Source organism: Jaculus jaculus, chromosome 10 (assembly GCF_020740685.1).
Source record: "Jaculus jaculus isolate mJacJac1 chromosome 10, mJacJac1.mat.Y.cur, whole genome shotgun sequence".
Taxonomy (NCBI): Eukaryota; Metazoa; Chordata; class Mammalia; order Rodentia; family Dipodidae; genus Jaculus; species Jaculus jaculus.
Window position 1 is genome coordinate 19430894 of NC_059111.1, and position 20731 is coordinate 19451624.

The window sequence follows — 20731 nt, forward strand, 5'->3', positions numbered from 1 at the left end:
ATATGTAAGTACAATGATTGAGATGGGGAGGTAATATCATGGAGAATGAAATTTCAAAGGGGAAAGTGGGGGGGGGTTGGGAGAGAGTATTTACCATGGATATTTTTTTATAATCATAGAAAATGTTAATAAAAATTTAAAAAAATAAAATAATTGAAAAAAAAGTCCCCATAGAGCTGGGCATGGTGGTGCACACCTTTAATCCCAGCACTCGGGAGGCAGAGGTAGGAGGATCACCATGAGTTCAAGGCCACCTAAGACTACATAGTGAATTCCAGGTCAGCCTGGAGTGAGATCCTACCTCAAAAAAAAAGTCCCCATAGTTTTTAATCAATCCCAATGATGTTCAAACACCCCCATAGCCCAAGATCTTTTAACTGAGCCATAATACCAAAAAATCTCCCCAAAACCCATAATAGCACAGAATAAACATTCACACTGCAAAAGATGGCATTGGGCATAGCAAAGAAATATTCAACCACTACAATATTTAAAACAACCAGGGCAAACATCAAACTCTGTAGTTTCAAGTCCAGTAACTCTAGCCAGTGACAAATCTCCAAGTCTGATAATTCTGACCAGCAATAAATCTCTTGCATTCCAATTCCACCCCTCCAGCTAGGCTACTCACAGTCCTAGAAAACTTAATCAGGACTGGCAGCTCTCTTTGGCAACCATCTCATGTTCCTGGCATCTCCACTAGGTCTCCATTGCAATCCATGGTTCATCCTCATGGCCCCATTGGGTCTCCATGCAGGTATCCAGGAAACCTGCTTCACATTGCCCATAGCCACTTCCAAAACACAAGACTGTGTTACGAACTCAATGACCCTCTCTTTCCTGCATTGCTTATACTCCACAATACCAGGTAGGGTGCCAATTTGTTAACCCAGGGGGGGAAAAAGCAGACTTTGAAGAACAGGATACTCCTTAAGTACTCAGCCCCTTCAAAAGAGTCTACATTTTTCCTGTTGCCCCAATGCAGGTCAGCTGGCCCAATCTCAAAGGTTGTAATATCTCAAAAATTTTTCAGGTGAATGGGCAGCCCTTTAGGTCCAAAGATTTATTTTTTTGTTTTTTAGTTTTTTTTCTGTGTCATATTCCTCTGCTCACACCAGATCATTTCTACACAAAGCAACCCTGCACAGCTTCTCAGGACACAGGCATAAAAGCAAGCTTCTCACACAAACTGCTTCTAGCCCAGTTCAGGCAAAGCTCTTTCTCATCCTCAAAAGCCGAACTTCATAGTCCATAGTTCTTACTGCATTCGGGTCTTTCAACTCTGACCAGAACAGTCCATCAAGCTGTACTTATAGCACTGCAAGGAGTCTCTTAGGCCAAGATTTCAAATCCTTCCACATTCCTCTTGAAAATCAGCTCCAAAAGGCCACACAGGCAGCAATCCCACTCCTTGGTACCACTTTACTGTTGCAGTCAGGTTCGCATTGCTGGTAGAAATCACCCAACCAAAAGCAGGTTGTGGGAAAAAAGAGGTTTATTTTGGCTTACAGTCTCAAGGGGGAAGCTCCATAATGGCAGGAAAAATGATGGCATGAGCAGAAGGTGGAATCATGCCCTGGCCAACATAAGGTAGACAACAGGAACAGGAGAGTATGCCAAACACTGGCAAGGGGAAACTGGCTATAACCACCCATAAGGCCACCCCCAACAATACACCAGCCCCAGGAGGCTTTAATTTCCAATTGCCATCAGCTGGGGAAACTAGCTTCCAGAACACCTAAGTTTATGGGGGACACCTGAATCAAACCACCACAGAAGATCGTCATGAGTTTGAGGCCACCCTGAGACTACATAGTGAATTCCAGGTCAGCCTGGGCTACAGTGAAACCCTATCTCAAAAAACCAAAATCCCTGATACTGAAAAAATACAACAGGGGTAGTCATGAATCCTAGGGCTGTAATATCTGCTGCTGTCTGGCTAAATGTATATACTATGCTCACCAAACTTCCCAGTAAGCACTTCTCTTGCTGTTTATACTCATATATTAATGCTACTCTCACTTTTGGTTACAGGAGCTTCTCTTTTCAGATGGCAGTGACCAATGGGATGACTCAGAAGGCACCATGGTGCTGAGAAGATGTGACAGAGGAGTGCTCAGTACTGAAACATCTCTGTCACATCTTCCAAGGATCAGAGTCCATTGCGGAAGAGGTGGCAGAAAGAATGTAAGTGCCAAAAAATGGGTAGGACTCCTTACAACGTGCTCCCCCCAGACACAAAATGTCCTGGATATCCATGACCTCACAGTGCCTGATACTACCTGCACAAGACCATCATAATAGGAGGAAAAGATGATGACATCAAAATAAAAGAGAGACTGATTGAGAGGGGGAGGGGATATGATGGAGAATGGAGTTTCAAAGGGGAAAGTGGGGGGAGAGAGGGTATTATCATGGGTTATTGTCTACAATTATGGAAGTTGTCAATAGAAAATTAATTAAATAAAAAAAGGCTTAACCCCTGAGGATAGCCTTCAGATCCACATTCCAAAGGTTTTTTGAGGGCCAGTCAATGCCTATCCCCTTCAGGAGAAATGATGATGTTATAGTGCCCAGATATATAAGTTTCCTCTAAGTCAAACTGCCAGTTTGTTACAAAGAGGATGCTACAAGAGTCAGAGAATAACTGTTTGAGTAAAGGCTGGGGTATAGTACTTGGATAGCATTCAAAAGCCTTAAGGTTAAGTATCCACTATCTATCTATCTATCTATCTATCTATCTATCTATCTATCTATCTATCTATCTATCTACCTACCTACCTACCTACCTACCTACCTATCTATCTATCTATCTATCTATCTATCTATCTATCTACCTACCTACCTACCTACCTACCTACCTATCTATCTATCTATCTATCTATCTATCTATCTATCTATCTACCTACCTATCTATCTATCTATTTGAGGGCTGGAGAGATGGCTTAGCAGTTAAGGTGCTTGCTTATGAAGCCTAAGGACCCATGTTTGACTCCCCAGATACCACATAAGCCAGATGCACAAGGTGACACATGCTCAAGGTCACACATGTGCACAAGGTAGAGCACATGTCTGGAGTTTGCATAGGCTGGAGGCCCTGGCACACCAATTCTGTCTCTCTCTTGCTCTCTCTCCCTCTCTCTCAAAAAAAAGTGGGGGGGGGGGCTGGAGAGATGGCTTAGCAGTTAAGCACTTGCCTGTGACACCTAAGGACCCTGGTTCAAGGCTCAATTCCCCAGGACCCATGTTAGCCAGATGCACAAGGGGGCGCATGCATCTGGAGTTTGTTTGCAGCGGCTGGAAGTCCTGGTACACCCATTCTCTCTGCCTCCTTCTCTTCTCTCTGTTGCTCTCAAATAAGTAAATAAAAATAAACAAACCAAAAAAAAAGAAAAAGAAACAAAAAAATATTTGAATAGGACTGGAGCGATGGTTCAGTGGTTAAGGTACTGACCTGTAAAGTCTAACAACCAGGGTGCAATTCCCCAGCACCCATGTAAAGTCAGATGCATCTGGAGTTCATTTGCAGCAGCTAGAGGTCCTGGTGCACCCATTCTCTCCCTCTCTCTCACTTTCTCTCAATATATCTCGCCTGGGTATGGTGGCCTACACCTTTAATTCCGGCACTTGGGAGGCAGAGGTAGGAGGATCTTTGTGAGTTTGAGGCCAGCCTAAGCCTATATCATGAATTCCAGGACAGCGAGACCCTACCTCAAAAAAACAAAAAAACAAAGAGAAAAAAAAAAGAAAGAAAGAAAGAAAGAAAAAGAAAAGCTGGGCATGGTGACACACTTGGGAAGAGGAATGCTGTGAGTTCGAGGCCAGCCTGAGACTACATAGCGAATTCCAGGTCAGCCTGGGCTGCAGTGAGACTCTACATTGGGAAAAAAAAAAAATTCATCATAACATGTACAGGAATAATAAGCAATTCCAAGTAGAAAAAAAAAAAAAACCTAACTCTCTGGTTTTAAAACTTTTTATAAAGCTACAGTAATCAAAATTGTGGCACTAAAATACAGACAGATACATAAATCAACATAATACAAGAGACCCAAAACCTCACATATATGATCGAATGTTATTTATTTATTTTCATGGGGGTGGGGCATGGCAGGATCTCTTGCTACTGCAAACAGAACACCAGACTCTTGTGCACTTTTTGGGTGATGGCTTTAGGTAAATAAAGTACTTGGGAATTGAACCCAGGCAGTTAGCTTTGACAACCAAGTGCTTTAACCCCCAAGCCATCTTTCCCCAGCCCTAAACTGTTCAGTGGTGGAGGAGAGGTAGACATCAAGAATGAAGTTGGGGGCTGGAGGGATGGCTTAGCAGTTAAGGAGTTTGCCTGCAAAGCCAAAGAACCCAGGTTTCATTCTCCAGGACCCACGTTAGCCAGATGCACGAGGGGGCACATGTGTCTGGAGTTCGTCTGCAGTGGCTGGAAGCCCTGGTGTGCCCATTCTCTATATATCAAATAAATAAATAAAAATTATATATATCTATATATATATATAGTTGGTTTTTCGAGGTAGGGTCTCACTCTAGCCCAGGCTGACCTGGAATTCGCTATGTAGTCTCAGGGTGCCTCGAATTCACAGCAATCCTCGTACCTCTGCCTCCCGAATGCTGGGATTAAAGGCGTGCACCATCACGCCCGGCTTAAAATATATATATTTTAAAAAGAATGAAGTTTCATGTTTACCTTATACCACATATAAAAAATTGAAGGAAGGACTGGAGAGATCGCTCAGTGGTTAAGGCACTTGCCTGCAATGCCTAATGACCAGGGTTTAATTCCCCAGCACCCACATACAGCCAGATGCTCAAAGTGGTATGTGCATCTGGAGTTTGTTTGCAGTGGCCCTGGAGTACTCATTCTTCTCTCTCTCTTTCTCTCCCCCCTTGCAAATAAACAAAATAAAAATTATTTTTAAAGGCAAGAGCAAAAACTATGGACCGCTGGGGCTGTAACATGGGGAGACTCCATGACACTGAGCTGATCACCTGGGTAAAGCACAGGCAGCAAACGTAAAGAGTAAGTCATTGGACTAGATCAGGATCAAACACTGTGCACAGGGTGGGAGGGATGGCTCTGCAACTAAAGGAACTTACTTACAGTCTCACGGCCCAGGTTCAATGCCCCAGGACTCATGTAAAGCCATATGCACAAAGTGGTGCGTGCATCTGGAGTTTGTTTGTAGTGCCAATAGGTCCTGGTGCACCCATTTTTTCTCTCTCTCTCTCTTTCACTCTCCCTGCTTGCAAATAATAATTTTTTTTATTATTCAATTATTTATTTATTTATTTGTGAGTAACAGAGAGAGAGAATGGGTGCACCAGGTCCTCCAGCAAACAAACTCCAGATGCATGCACCCCCTTGTGCATCTGGCTAACATGGGTCCTGGGGAATTGAGTTTCGAACCGGGGTCCTTAGGCTTCACAGGCAAGCACTTAACCACAACAGCATCTCTCAAGCCCTATATATATATTTTTTTTAGTTAATTAATTAATTTTTTATTTTCACAATTTTTATTAACATTTTCCATAATTATAAAAAATATCCCATGGTAATATCCCCCCCCCGGCACTTTCCCCTTTGAAATTCCATTCTTCATCATATTACCTCACCATCTCAATCATTGTACTTAAATATATACAATACCAACCTATTAAGTACCCTCCTCCCTTCCTTTCTCTTCCCTTTATATCTCCTTTTTAACTTACTGGTCAAGCCCTATATATTTTTTTAAAGAAATAGTGTACATAGACAGAGTTTGTTTCAGGTCTTCCTGGGCAAGAGTAACACCTCACCTTGGAAAAAACAAAAGACAAACAAAAAAGAACTGCATAGCAAAACATAAAATAGTGAAAGGCTACAAAATGAGAGAAAATATTTTTTGAAAATATATCTGAAAAGTATTTTTTTTAAATTTAATTTATTAGTTTTCTTTTCAGTAAATACAGGCAGTTTGGTACCATTATTTAGGCTCATCTGTGATCTACCCCCTCCCATTAGACCCTCCTTGTTAATGAAAATGGGTCGTGCATTGTGGAGTTAGCCCCCAGTTATTAGTATGATAAATGTCTCTGAAAATCATGACCCAACATGTAACTCTGACATTCTTTCCGCCCCTCTTCCGCAAGATTTCCCTGAGCCATGTTGGGTTCATTTTTGGTCTGCTTCAGTGCTGAGGTGTTTGGGCTGAAAAGTATTTTAATATCCAGAATATATGAAGAACTCCAACAACTCATCAATAGCAACAACAACAACAAAAATTTTTTGTTTGTTTTTTCAAAGTAGGGTCTCATTCTAGCCCAGTCTAACCTGGAATTCACTATGTCGTCTCAGGGTGGCCTCCAACTCATGGTGATCCTCTCACCTCTGCCTCCCAAGTGCTGGGATTAAGGGCATGTGCCACCACACCCAGTTCAACAAAATATTTTTAGATGGGCCAAGAGCTAGATGTGGCTGCACATGCCTGTCATCCCAGCAGGTGAGGACAAAAGGATGGCAAGCTTGAACCAGGTGGGGTTACAGAATGAGACACTGTCATCAAAATTAAAACAAACAAACCAGACAGCTAACAAAAGAAAGAAGGAAGGAAGGAAGAAAAGAAGGAAGGAGGGAAGGGGAAAAGACAGGAAAGAAAGAAAGAGAAGGAAGGAAGGAAGGGGAAAAGAAAGGACAGAGAGAAGGAAGGAAGGAAGGGAGGGAGAGAGGAAGGGAAAAGATAGGAAGAAAGAAAGAGCAGGTAAAGAACTTGAATAGCTATTTCTGTAAAAAGAAATGCCAATGAACAAGAAACATCAGTAATCATTAAGGAAATGCACATCAAAACTACAACGAGGTGTGGAAGAAGTGGCAGAAAGAATGTAAGAGCCAAAGGAAGGGTAGGACTCCTCTCAACCTGCTCCTCCAGACACAAAATGGCCTAGATATCCATGACCTCACAGTGCCTGACACTACCTACACAAGACCATCATAAGAGGAGGAAAAGATCATGACATCAAAATAAAAGAGCGACTGATTGAGACAGGGAGGGAATATGAAGGAGAGTGGAGTTTAAAAGGGGAAAGTGGGAGAAGGGAGGGCATTACCATAAGATATTGTTTACAATCATGGAAGTTGTTAATAAAAAAATTAATTAATTAAAAAAACACACAATGAGGAGCTGTAGAGACGGCTCATCAGCTAAAGGCACTTGCTTGCAAAGCTTGCCAGTCTGAGTTTGATTCCCCAGTATCCACGTAAAGACAGATGTACAAAGTGGTGCATGTGTCTAGAGTTCGTTTGCAGCAGCAAGAGGCCCTGGTGCGCCCATTCTTTCTTTCTGTCCCTCTTGGCTTACAGATAAATAAATAAATAAAAATATTTCTTAAGTGGGGCTTGGTGGCACATACATGCCTTTAATCCCAGAACTCGGGAGGCAGAGGTAGGAGGATCACTGTGAATTCAGGGCCACCCTGAGACTACATAGTGAATTCCAGGTCAGCCTAGACTAGAGTGAGACAGTACCTCAAAAACACAAAAACAAAAAATCTTTTTTTTTCTTAAAAAACTACAATGAGACATCACCTAACATCTATTCAAACAGCTGCTATGAAAGACACTGAAAAAGTTCGGTGTGGTGGCACACACCTGTAATTATAGCTCTTGGGAGGCTGAGGTACGAGGATCCTTATAAGTTCAAGGGTAGAATGGACTACAGAATGAATTCCAGGTCAGCCTGGGCTGAAAATGAGAACAAAAGAGCCTGTCTTATATAAGGTAGAAGACCAGGACAGACACCCTCTCTCTCTCTCTCTCTCTCTCTCTCTCTCTCTCTCTCACACACACACACACACACACACACGAAAGATTGAGAGAGAAAGAGAAAGAGTTTGGTTCCACTCTGTTAAAAAAAAAAAAGAAAGAAAAAAACGAGGCTGGACGTGGTGGTGCATGTCTTTAATCCCAGCACTCGGGAGGCAGAGGTAGGAGGATCGCCATGAGTTCAAGGCCTCCCTGGGACTCCATAGTGAATTCCATGTCAGCCTGGGCTACAGCAAGACCCTACCTCAAAAAAAAAAAAAATTGAAACCTCCCCAGAAAAGAAAAAGAAAGAATGGAAGGAAGGAAGAAAGGCAGGAAGGAAGGAAGGGAGGATGGAAGAAAAACAGGGCATAAGGGCTGGAGAGATGGCTTAGCAGTTAAAGTGTTTGCCAGCAAAGCCAAAGAACCCAGGTTTGATTCCCCAGGACCCATGTAAGCCAGATGCACAAGGTGGCACATGCGTTTGAGTTCATTTGCAGTGGCTGGAGGTTTCAGTGTGTCTATTCTCTCTCCATCTGCCCCTCCCTTTCACTCACTCTCTGAAATAAATGAAAAAATGGGGGGGGGGGGTTCTGAGGTAGGGTCTCGCTTTAGCCCAGGCTGACTTGGAATTCAGTATTCTCAGGGTGGCCTCGAACTCACAGCAATCCTCTTACCTCTGCCTCCCAAGTACTGGGATTAAAGGCATGTGCCACCACGCCTGGCTGAAATTTAAAAAAAAAGAAAAGAAAAAGGGCAGAAGCTGGGGATGGTGGTGCACATACATGCACTCATACACACATGCAAATAAATAAATTAAATTAAAACAGCCGAGCTGGGAAATGGAACACGCAGAGCAATTATCATGGTGATGATTTATAAATGTATTGACTTTATGTTATGAAATTAAAAAGAGAGATAAAAGAAAAAACCATAGGGGTTTGCCAGGGTGGTAGAGCATGCCTTTAATCCTAGCAATCAGGAGGCAGAGATAGGAGGATTGCTGTGAGTTCGATAATACTCTAAGACTACATAGTGAATTCCAGGTCAGCCTGGACTAGAGTGAAACCCTACCTCAAAAATAAATAAGTAAATAAATAAAACCGGGTGTGGTGGCGCGCGCCTTTAATCCCAGCACTTGGGAGGCAGAGGTAGGAGGATCACCATAAATTCAAGGCCTCCCTGAGACTACATAGTAAATTCCAGGTCAGCTGGGGCTTGAGTGAGACCCTGCCTTGAAAAACCAAAAATAAAAAATAAAAAGGGAGGAAGTTGTTTTACTCAAGCCGACGGCATGAAACCAAGCAGAGGCATTAGGAGGAGTGTGGCGGCCACCTTCATGCAGGCACCTGAATACCACTGAGATGCGTGGGAAGAGCAGGACTCCACGCAGCACGGCCCCCCAGCCCCCGGACCTCGTTCCTGAACAAGACTCCAATGGGCACTGTGTGCTGCTGAGCTCTGAGGTCTGTGAAACGCTTCTCCCTCCGCCTGAGACCCGACCTCCTCTCACCTCCCGTCTCTCACTGACTCCTAACTGTTCCTCTTGAGGTTTTACCTTAAACATTACCACCTCTGGGAGCTCATCTTTAGCTCTCACAGTGAGTTAGTGATGCTTTATTTGTATTCCCACAGCCCCCTCCCAGACTTTCCCTTGAAAGGGCTGGTCACAACGAACAGTGACCCCTTGTTTAGCTGTCCATATCCCCTCATAGCCTTGGGGCTCCATGGGGGCTAGGTCTGCCTTGATCACATGTTATTAATTATGAGGGACAGCTCAAAACACGTTGGTTGGGTGGTTGAATAGACCATAGCTCGTTCTGTCTGCTTCTTGGCTCATTCATCAAGTCTTACGTGACTTAGTTGTGGAACTGTCTCAGGTTTGTGGGCTGGGCAGTGATTACAAATCTGGCCAACAATGGCCTTGATACCAACAGAGCTTCCTAAAGAGCAGAAATTCTTGGAGCATGCTTTGTATGCAGCCTGGATGAGTTGAAAAACATGTCTGCAAAAAATGAGATGGGAGAGGAAGACATGTATGTGGAGAGAGGAAAGGGACTTTGGAAATATCTACCCAAGATAATGTGGAGATGATAATATCTTTTTTTGTTGTTGTTGTTTGTTTTTCGAGGTAGGGTCTCACTCTAGCCCAGGCTGACCTGGAATTCACTCGGAATTCTCAGGGTGGCCTCGAACTCACAGCGATCCTCCTACCTCTGCCTCCTGAGTGCTGGGATTAAAGGCGTGTGCCACCACCATGCCCGATTGAGATTTTTTTTTTTTAACCTAATCAAGCCATGGCTGGTCTCACTCAAAGAAGAGAACCAGTAGGTACGAAAGAGGGCTGTAGGCAAACACCGTGGGATGACACCGGACCCCAGGGCAAGACGCGAAGGACTGACACAAGAAGCCAACCTTGCCTTTCTCACGGAGAAGTTGGCCAGAATCCAGCTGGTTTTTTGGAAGCTCCCTAGAATTAATCTCTCTACCGGGAGATAGCGCAACTAAAAACAAAAGGAACGCTCCGAAAACTCCCCAGAGCTCCTCAGCACAGCCATGTTCCTTACTGCGGCTCACAGAGCCCCTCACACCAGCCTCACCTTTTCCTGTGATTAATCACACAGTTACAGTGAAAGGATGAGTGACCGCAACCCAGAACAGATGATTGCTGCGGAGCCAGAAGCATCTGGAAAAGGAGAACAAGGCCAGCCTGATGCTTTACCTACACCTAGCAAGACAGGAATGGCCACACTTCAGGGGTGATGTGACAGCAGGTTCCTTCCTTGGCTTCCACCCTTTCTGCCTCCTCTAGGGCCAGGCTCACTAGAACCCCATCTGTCCTCAGTCCAAGCTGGGGTGGCTGAGCTGTTTCTGGGGGTGCACGGTACTGACGAGGACACCTTTCAGAAATAAGCCGGGAAGAGGCCTAAGCTCAGGAGCGGGCTGGCCCATCCCCTGCACAGGTGCCACTTTGAGGTTGGTCGCAAGGGGAAGTTACCTCCACGGCCCTCACTGGCAGCCGGCTTCACCTGGATCGGACGATTCATCTGAAAGACATGGGACCGACACACCCAATTCAGCATGACTGCCTGGTTCCGAGGCCCCCGGCCCTTGCCCCCTGGGCTCCCCAGGGTTTGCGCTCCCAGCCCCTCGGCACTCTGTATCCCCCCCCCACTCCCACCAGGATCATAGGCTTCCCCCAAGACTCCTTCCTTCAACCCAGGAACTTAGAAGCTGCTGGAACCTAAAGAAACAGCGGGTCGCAGGACACTTAGGGGCAACACAGGTGGGTCCAGCGGCTGAACAGAGGCTTCTGCCTCGGGCTCGGGGCAGGGAAGGGGGGTGCCTGGACTCAGGCTCCTGGACTTACGTAGAGGCTTTGAGCGAGAGGACTTGGGTGGGTGAGGGGGACTGAGCTTGCACACTAGCGCTGTGCATCTAAACCCGAGAAGGTGATGTGTTATTTGGATTAAACAAGCTGGGAGTCAGCCTCTTGTGCTACCTTGCCCCCAAGTCTGCCGTTTCATGACTTCAAGTGAGCCACTCTCTTTCAAATTCAGTTCGTCAATTGAGGGGGACACATCCCCAAAGCTTCGTTGCCACCCACGGTCTCTGCGCTCGGCCCCAACATGCCCTCCCTGGGGTCCCTTTCCCCTCCCGAGAGTGCTGAAGTTCCCTAGGGCGCCATCCTCACCTCGCCCCTCCCATCCTTCCTGGACCGCCTCACCCACACCCACAGCCTCAGCAGTTATCCACGCAGGGGATGACTCAGAGCTCTGCGTCTCCAGCCCACACTCTCTCCTGAGCTTCAGACCCATGGTTCCAGCTGCCTGCTGGCCTTCCTGATGAGAAAGGCCTGCTGACACCTTCCTCTCAACGCACCCAAACCCGAACTCCATCCTCCCAGATACCCCAGCTATAAACCTGGAAAGCACCTTGACTGGTCCCTCCAGCCCTTCCCTCCTCCAACCAGCTTCTCCTTCTGCTTCAAGGGTCCCCTGATCAGAGGTGGTAAAAAAAAATCACTTGGGAACCATATTCGATTCTTAAGGTGGGGGACTGTATAATCTGTATATATATATATATAAAAGCTCCTAGGTGATTTTGATATATACCCCCCACTCCCATCCCCCAACCACCCTAGGTGAATTCATGATTGAATCCCCATCTCACCTTCCTCTCATAGGTGTTGTGGGGATCACATGAGGTAATGGGGATGCAAAAGGTCTTGGTAAACTGCCAAGAGCAGGGTGCGTGGGATGTGAGGAATTTTTGTTGGGGTGGGGGGGGGTCAGACAGCTGAGTGCCGGGAGGAAAGAACAGCGTTCTTTCCTGTTCGTGAAGGAAGGGGTACTGATGCCCATCTGGCCTGAGAAGGTGATGATCTGACCCCCTCCTCTCAGGAAATGCACTGCTTCTGCACCAATCAGGGGCCACTCCATCCCTTCCAATGTGCTCGTTGCCGAGACAACAGGCAGCTTCCTGTTACCATAGCCACAAGTGCTACCCAGTAACCATGGTAACACCCTGGCAGTCACAGTTGAGCAATTTCTTTGGATCAAATTTGGGGTTAGGAGGGGTGGGGAGGACTGCTTTTTTTTTTTTTTAGAATAATACTACTAATAATAATAAAATGAAAAGAAAACAGGTCAAGCCTGAACCAGCGTAATCCCCCTCCCACCCAGGGCTCTGACACACCCACCCTGTGGTGGTGGAGCACCTGCAGTGTACCAGGCTGTGGGTGGGGGCCGAGACACCGACAGGATTCAGGTTGCAGTCTAGAGGGGATGACAGATCAATCCAAGCAGATCAGCGCGAGCTGGACAGGTCTGGACTGGCCTGGACTAGGGACCAGGAGAACAGGACCCGTCCCTGGGCATGGCCACCTGTGACTGTGGAGGAGACACCAAGAGACAGAGCCATGGAGAGCAGAGACACAGGAAGAGATGCAGAAACGCAGCAAGACAGAAATGATGAGAGGAGAAAGAGACAGACCTAGAAAAGGGGCAAAGAAAGAGCATTACTGATGGGAACAGGAAGGGAGCAGGGATCAGGCAGCCTGTGCAGGGAGAACAGGAGCAGTTTAGTAGGAAGGAGGAGAGGGGCCGAAGCCTGAGGGTGGGTGGGAGTCAGTGCGGGTGAGCAAGACCATCATTATTTTATTAGTTCTTAACTATAGCCCGAGAATTTTTCTCAGGGAGCCTAGGGTGACAAGCAAGCACCCATGACAGCAGGGTTTCCATGACAACCTCCTAGCTGGGTTTCCTGGGAGATGGACCTCATTGGTGCCCTGGGAGGGACACTCCTTTCCCTCTCCCCCCCCCCCACTTCACCACCTTTTGATCAAGAGTAGACATTGGGTGGTACGTATGAATTCTCCCACGCTCCTGTCAGGGTCCAGGCCTCAGAGGCTGGAGGCTTATGCCTTCTATCACTCAGGCACGCTGTCAACATTTCCTGAACTCAATTGAACCCCACCGATGACTTAGACGGGGACCCTCTCCTCATAGACTCACAGAGGAGAAGGTAAGGCCCCTGTTTCCTGAGAGTCCGCCACGCCCCAGGCCATTCCTAGGCCTTCTTCCTTTCTTTCTGTCTGTCTTTCTTTCTTACGCATGCCCACCTTGTGCATCTGGCTTAGGTGGATGCAGGGAAATCAAACCTTAAACACTAAGGCAAGCACCTTAACTACTAAGCCATCTGTCTAGCATCCTAATGCCTTTTTTTTTTTTTTTTTTTTGAGGTAGGATCTCACTCTAGCTCAGGCTGACATGGAATTCACTATGTAGTCTCAGGGTGGCCTCGAACTCACTGCCATCTGCCTACCTCTGCCTCGCGAGTGCTGGGATCTAATGCCTTTTGACTGCTCAGGAAGGTAACACCACAGTCCCCACGTTACTGATAACAAAGCTGGGCCGAGGGAGGTGAGATCGCTTGTCTAGAGGGTCACGTGGTGGGTAGGTGGTTGAGCGGAGATTTATCCCAGTCTGTCTGATGGTGAAGTTCATGATTTTTGCTTTGTGCTGCTCAACTCCGTGTTTTTTGCTTGTTTGCATATTTGTTTGTTTCTATTTTTTTTTTTTATTTGAGATAGGGCCTCCCTATATAACCCAATCTAGCTTAAAACTTGCTATGTAGGCCAGACTGTCCTCAAACTCAAACTCATGATCCTCTCACCCAGCCTACTGCTGGGTGCTGGGGTTACAAGTGTGTGCCACCACACCCAGCTCAACTTGTTCTTGTTGTTTGTTTGGCTTTTTTTTTTTTTTTTTAAGTAGGTTCTCAATCTAGCCCAGATTTCACTATATAGTCTCAGGCTGTCCTCGAACTCACAACAATCCTCCTGCCTCAGCTTTCTGACTACTGGGATTAAAGGCATGTGCCACCTTGCCTGGCTCAATTCCATTCTTTTTTTTTTTAAGTTTTTCAAGGTAGGGTCTCACTCTAGCCCAGGCTGACCTGGAATTCACTATGTAGTCTCAGGGTGGCCTCGAACTCATGGCGATCCTCCTACCACTGCCTCCCGAGTGCTGGGATTAAAGGCCCTCCCGGCTCTCAACTCCATTCTTAAGATGTGAACACAGGGCTGGAGAGGTGGCTTAGCGGTTAAGCGCTTGCCTGTGAAGCCTAAGGACCCCGGTTCAAGGCTCGATTCCCCAGGACCCACGTTAGCCAGATGCACAAGGGGACGCACGCATCTGGAGTTCGTTTGCAGTGGCTGGAGGCCCTGGCGCGCCCATTTTCTCTCTCTCTCTCTCTCTCTACCTCTTTCTCTCTGTTGCTCTCAAATAAATAAATAAAAATAAACAACAACCAAAGAGACGTGAACACAAATAATGATGATGAGGCACAAAGGGGACCGGGGCCTTGGAGACAGCACAAGGTGAAGAGCCATAGGTGAGGCTGACTCCAGTTAGGGGGTCACGACCCCACATGTCACGAGGGAGCAGTGTTTGAGTTGTGCTTTGCACGGCCAGGTGGTTCACTGGCCAGGTAGAGGTAGGGTTGGCAGCTGAGAACTGGATGATGGCTGTGGCAAGAACAAGAAGCTGAGAGGCTGAAGGAACAAGGATCCTTCCCTAGGAATGGAAAATTGCTCCTGAGGCATATGTTGATTTAAAGCCAGGTTACGTGACTAGTAGTTTCTCTAAGATCTCTGACCCTCAGTATCTTCTTCATAAGAGGGGAAATTTATTTACAATCTTACATTTCAGAGTTGTGGGGAAAATGACAATGACTAGATCTGAGTAGGTAAGGTGTGTGTGTGTGTGTGTGATTTATTTTGGTGAAAGAGATGAATTTAAAAGGCAGGCAGGGGCCAGATCAGGGCAGGTTGTTTAAAGCATGTCAAGGAATTTTTGACTGTTGTATTTCAAATAAATACCCATGATAGGACTTTTTAATTTTTTCTTTTTCTTTTTTTGGTTTTTCGAGGTAGTGTCTCACTCTAGCCCAGCCTGATCTGGAATCACTATGTAGTCTCAGGCTGGCCTCAAACTCACAGCAATCTCCTATCTCTGCCTCCTGAGTTCTGGGATTAAAGGTGTATGCCACCACACCCGGCTTAAAAAGAGTTTTTAAAGACAAAGATGGAGAAAGAAAATTGGTGCACCAGGGCCTCAGCCATTGCAATTGAACTCCAGATGCTTACGCAACCTAGTGGGCATGTTTGACATTGCATTTGCCTCACCTTTGTGCGTTTGGCTCACAGGGGATCTGGAGAGTCGAACATGGGACCTTAGGCTTTGTAGGTAAGCACCTTAATTGCTAAGCCATCTGTCCAGCCAGGACATTAAAAACTGGGATGAGAGGGCTGGAGAGATGGTTTAGCAGTTAAGGCATTTGCCTGAGAAGCCAAAGGACCCAGATTCGATTCCCCAGTCCCCACGTAAGCCAGATGCAGAAGGGATACATGCATCTCGAGTTTGTTTGCAGTGGCTACAGGCCCTGGTGTGCCCATTCTCTTTTTGTCTGTCTCTCTTCACTCCATCTCTCTCACTCTCTGCTTGAAAGTAAATAAATAAATAATTTTAAACAAAATGGAATGAGACCTGGAGGTGGTGGTGCATGCTTTTAATCCCAGCCCTCAGGAGGCAGAGGTAGGAGGATCGCCATGAGTTGGAGGCCGCCCTGAGACAACATAGTGAATTCCAGGTCAGCCTGGGCTAGAGTGAGACCCTACCTTGAAAATTCAAAAAGACAAAAAAAGTTCAGCCTTAGGAAGCATCCCATATGCTGTCACAACGCAGGGGAATATTGGGAAGGGAGTGAGTAGAGACAGGAAGACCAGTGATACAGGAAAGGGGTGAGGGTGACTTGGACCAAGGTAGAAGGAAATAGACCCAGAAGATGCTCAGGAAGAGTGAACGATAGCTCTATTGCGTGTGGAGGAGGGAATACTGGATGATTATCAGGCTTAGGCCTCGGGAGTTGGAAGAGTAGGTTTCCTGGGAATTTAGAAGTGTGGCGATGGCTCCAGGAGAGGGTGAGCATAAAGCTGGGGAAAGTATCTTCTCCAGGCTCGGTGCCTCATGCCCACAGGCAGCAGTCACAGAGGACACCTGAGATGTAGGTACATATGTGCAGCTAGAGGAGAAAGCTGCCCATGTGAGCTGCTGGGTAACCCTGCCTTGCCTTGCTCATGCCAGAGGAAGGGGAGGGACCCAGTAATGGGGCAAGGGGAGGTGAGCACTGGCTCCTCAACTGAGAACTTGTTGCAGGAATTCAGGCGAGCTCTTGCTTTGGCTTAAGCACCTGAGAGTTTCCCAAGTGGAGTCCAGGCCCATGTCTGCTTCAGGGCGCTGGAGGGGAAATCAAGACAGAGAATTTCACAGGGAGGAAAGAGCAATGTATTCTAGGCAGTGGGATGAGGAAGGGCAGAGACAACACAGGTCTGCACGAGGTCCAGTGAGCAGAAGGGAGAGCCAGTCCTACCTCAACGCCCTGCTTGGCTTGCCTAGATCGCCTGTCTTTGGGCTCAGCATTGCCCCTCTCTCAACTCCTTCCTTCACCCAGCACTCACCCTCAATGCCACCCCTCCCATGGGAAGAGAGTTTGTTGGCACCCTCTTGAGAAAGGGACCCTTGGTGGGTCTAGGAGAGATATTATGAGGTCAGAGGAGAGAGGGGCAGTTTTTTTTTTAAAGCAAACATCACCGCCCCCCAAAAAAGCAAACATTATTTCCAGCGCTTTGTTCTAACTCACCTCCTCTTCTTCTTTTCTAATCCAATCCTCTATTAAGTCCCATCAGCACTACAATCTATTTTGGGCATCTGGCTTTATTTGGGCACTGGGGAATCAAACTTGGGTCATTAAGTTTTACAGGCACGCACCTTCATTGCTGAACCATCTCTCCGGCCCCATCTCTAGAATCTATATGCGAGTCTTTAGCTCTTGAGTCTACTCTAATCCCCATCCCTGCCCTGTCCTCGCTCCAGCATCACCATTTACTGCACTCAAGTGTCATTGTCCTTATAGAGCCAAAGCCCTCTGAAAATCAGTCCCTTATTCTTCCTGTTCAAGCATAGCCTGTGTGTGTGTGTGTGTGTGTGTGTGTGTGTGTGTGTGTGTGTGTGTGTTGTGAACACGTGTATGTGTGGTGATGAGTGGCCAGAGGTTGACATCAGTGTTTTCTTTGATAGCTCTCTTTATTTACCGATGTAGCATCTCTCAACTGAGCCTATAGCTTGCCTGGTCTAGCTAGCCAGCTTGTCTCAGAGATTCACCATCTCCATCTTCCCCTAGCTGTCACATATGTCTGGCATTTATATGCGTGCTGGGGATTCGAACTCTGAGCCTCATACTCATACAGCAAGCACCTCAGCAACCGAGCCATCTTCCTAGCCCCTACTCTTCCTTTCCTAAATCCACCCATGCCTCCTCATTCCAAGTCTCCTGATAAAGCCCAAGATCTTTTACTGGCTGTCAAAATGTGGGCACCCTGTCCCTCTGGTGGCTTACATGCTCAATATCTTCCACTCCACATGCAGGCATAGCCATCTTTGCTGGACGTCTTCCCGTCACTTCTCACATTATCCCCAGGTTTTCGGATGTGACCTTTGGTTTTTAGGTTTCAAGGCCCTCAGATGTAGGAAACATATCTGACAGCCCCTCCTCTGCAAAGTGCCTCCTTCCACCAAACTCCTGATGCCTCTTTTCCATGCTCAGTTGTTTGTTGTTGTTTTAGTTTTTTTTTTTTTTTTTGAGGTAGGGTCTCACTCTAGCTGAGGCTGACCTGGAATTAGTCTCAGGGTGGCCTTGAACTCACGGTGATCCTCCTACCTATGCCATTTAAGTGCTGGGATTAAAGGTGTGCGTCACTCACCATGCCCAGTTTACATGCTCAGTTTTAACCTCAAAGGTTGCAGAGGATGATTTCTGGGCTGGAAGCTCCTTGAGGGCACTGGCTCAGGCTCATTCACGGAGTAGTTGAGAAGAGGTACAAAAAGGTACTCCAGCCGGACATGGTGGCGCACGCCTTTAATCCCAGCACTCTGGCAACAGATGTAGGAGGATCACTGTGAGTTTAAGGCCACTCTAAGACTACATAGTGAATTCCAGGTCAGCCTGGGCTAGAGTGAAACCCTACTTCAAAAAGTAAAACAAAACATACTCAGACAACACACACACACACACACACACACACACACACACACACACACACGTAGGAAACAGAATCCCTGGGGCAAGATGCTGTGAAACACACCCTTAATCCCAGCACTCGGGAGGCAGAGGTAGGTGGACTGCTATGAGTTTGAGGCCCACCTGAGACTGAGAGTGAGTTCCAGGTCAGCTGGGCTAGAGAGAGACCTTACCTTGAAAAAAAAAAAAAAAGCCTTTCTTAGCCTGGCATGGTGACTCACACCTTTAATCTCAGTACTCTGGAGGCCAAAGTAGGAGAATTGCCATGAGTTCGAGGCCAGCCTGAGACTACAGAGTGAATTCTAGGTCAGCCTGAGTGAGAGTGAGATTCTACCTTGGGGTGAAGGGAGAGGAAGACTACCTGAACCCCAAGCTGTAGGCTCAAGTGAGAGATACTGTCTCAATAAAACAAAGAGGAGAGGCGAGAGCTCAAGGAAGACAGCCAGCAATAACCTTTGACCTCCACACACACAAAATGCACACATACACATGCCTACAACATACACATGAAAAAATAGGGGAGGCACTCCTCCAATCATGGGGATAAATAAGTCAAACCCTGCCCTTTGGGCTGACACAGCCCAGCCTTCTGTAGCATACATGGCTTGGTAAACAGAGTGTGGCTAGATTTTTGGCTTCCGTTTGATCTCTCCACTGTTTTGCGCAGGGCACAACTCGTAAAAGGAGAGGCGCTCTTACACTGCCCTCCTTCACAGCATTTGAAGCAGTAGGTTCCCCAAAGAAGAGGGACAGAAAGACAACTAAAAGGGGCATTCCCTTTCCCCCCCTTTTCTCTTTTTGCCTGTGTATATTGTGGGGGGAGGGGCATGTTATATATGCATGTTCATATGTGTATGGTTGGGTATGCATGTATGTGTGTGTGTGTGCACATATGTAAAGGTCAGAGGTGGAGTTGGATATCTTCCCCGATTATTGTTCATATTGTTGTTGTTTGTTTTAGAAACAAGGTCTCTTCCTGAATCTAGGGCCCATAGATTCACCTGGGCTAGCTAGCCAGCGAACTCTGGGGATCCTCCTCTTTCTACCTCCGCAGCATTGGGCTCACAGGTGTGTGCCACCATTCCAGGCTTTTAGTTGGGTGGTAGTGATCGAAACTCAGGTCTTCATGCTTGAGTGGCAAGCACTTTACCAACTTAGCCATCTTCCCTGCTCCAAGCAGGGCACTCTCTTAATCCCACAGTGGGGCTGAAGTTGGCCTTCCTCTACTCAAGTGGATTCTGGAAACTTAAAGTGAGGTGCAAAGAAAGAACTGCAGCTTCATGGGGAAGAGGGTTTCAGAAAATGGAAGCCAGGCTGGGCAAGGTGGCGCACCCCTTTAGTTCCAGCACTTGGGAGGCAGAGGTAGGAGGATTGCCGTGAGTTCGAGGCCACCCTGAGACTACAGAGTGAATTCCAGGTCAGCCTGGGCTACAGAGAGACCCTACCTCAAAAAAACCATAAAAAAAAAAAATAAAAAGGAAGCCAGGTGGGAGTAGGGAGAGCCAAGTTTCAATAGGTGACAGAGACTGGCAGCGGGCAAGTGGATGGGAGCCGAGAGGTGGTCTCATTCCAGCATAACCTATTCTAGTTCTTCTGAGGGCATGGGCTTTCTCTTTTGGGGTTCATCCAGTTTCCCCCCAGTCTTCCGTTAACAGTCCTGCCACATTCCAGCTGGTCCAGACTGAAGTCTTATCTCTGCTTCTCCAGCAGGTGGCAGCTAAGCCCCGGACCCAATGCCTACAGTGAGCTGGGCACCCATTCTTCTCTGTATGCTGGAGTCTAGGTGACTAGAGCTGCTGTTGCGGCCCCTGGCAGGCTCAGGGGAAAGACGGATGGCATGGACGTTGCTGGGGCTAGCCAACACAGCCATTGATTTTCATTTAAGAGAATAATTAAATATTAATTTTCACTTTGTTAAGTTGAGGAGGGTGAATAAAGCTAAGTCTGGCAGTTCCAGAGGAAGCCGGAGTCCCGTAGATAGAAGGGTGGGAGTGGACACAAGTCCTCAACTGGCGTCCGTCCTCTCCAGAACCTAAGATACCTGTCTGCTGCCAGTTGGCTGAGGTAATAGTTAAGTGAATGAGGTCTGGGATCAGACTAACTAGGCCCAGATCTAAGTTGGGCATAATGGCATACACCTTTAGTCCCAGCACTCTGGAGACAGAGGTAGGAGAATCGCTGTGAGTTCAAGGCTAACCTGAGACTAATTCCAGGTCAGTCTGGGCTAGAGCAAAACTCTACTTCATGAAGCCAAAATTAATTCATTAAAAAACCTAGATCTGGGGCTGGAGAGATGGC

At 46.9% G+C, this 20731-nt stretch overlaps 1 protein-coding gene across 1 annotated transcript in view; it reads right to left on the bottom strand.

Moving 5' to 3' along the window:
• Celf6 (CUGBP Elav-like family member 6) overlaps positions 1 to 20731 on the bottom strand; it is a 39110-nt gene that overhangs the window by 9289 nt on the left and 9090 nt on the right. The window contains exon 3 of the mRNA XM_004666714.3: positions 10791 to 10839. Coding sequence (XP_004666771.1) covers positions 10791 to 10839 — 49 coding nt within the window. The remainder of the gene's footprint in view (positions 1 to 10790; positions 10840 to 20731) is intronic.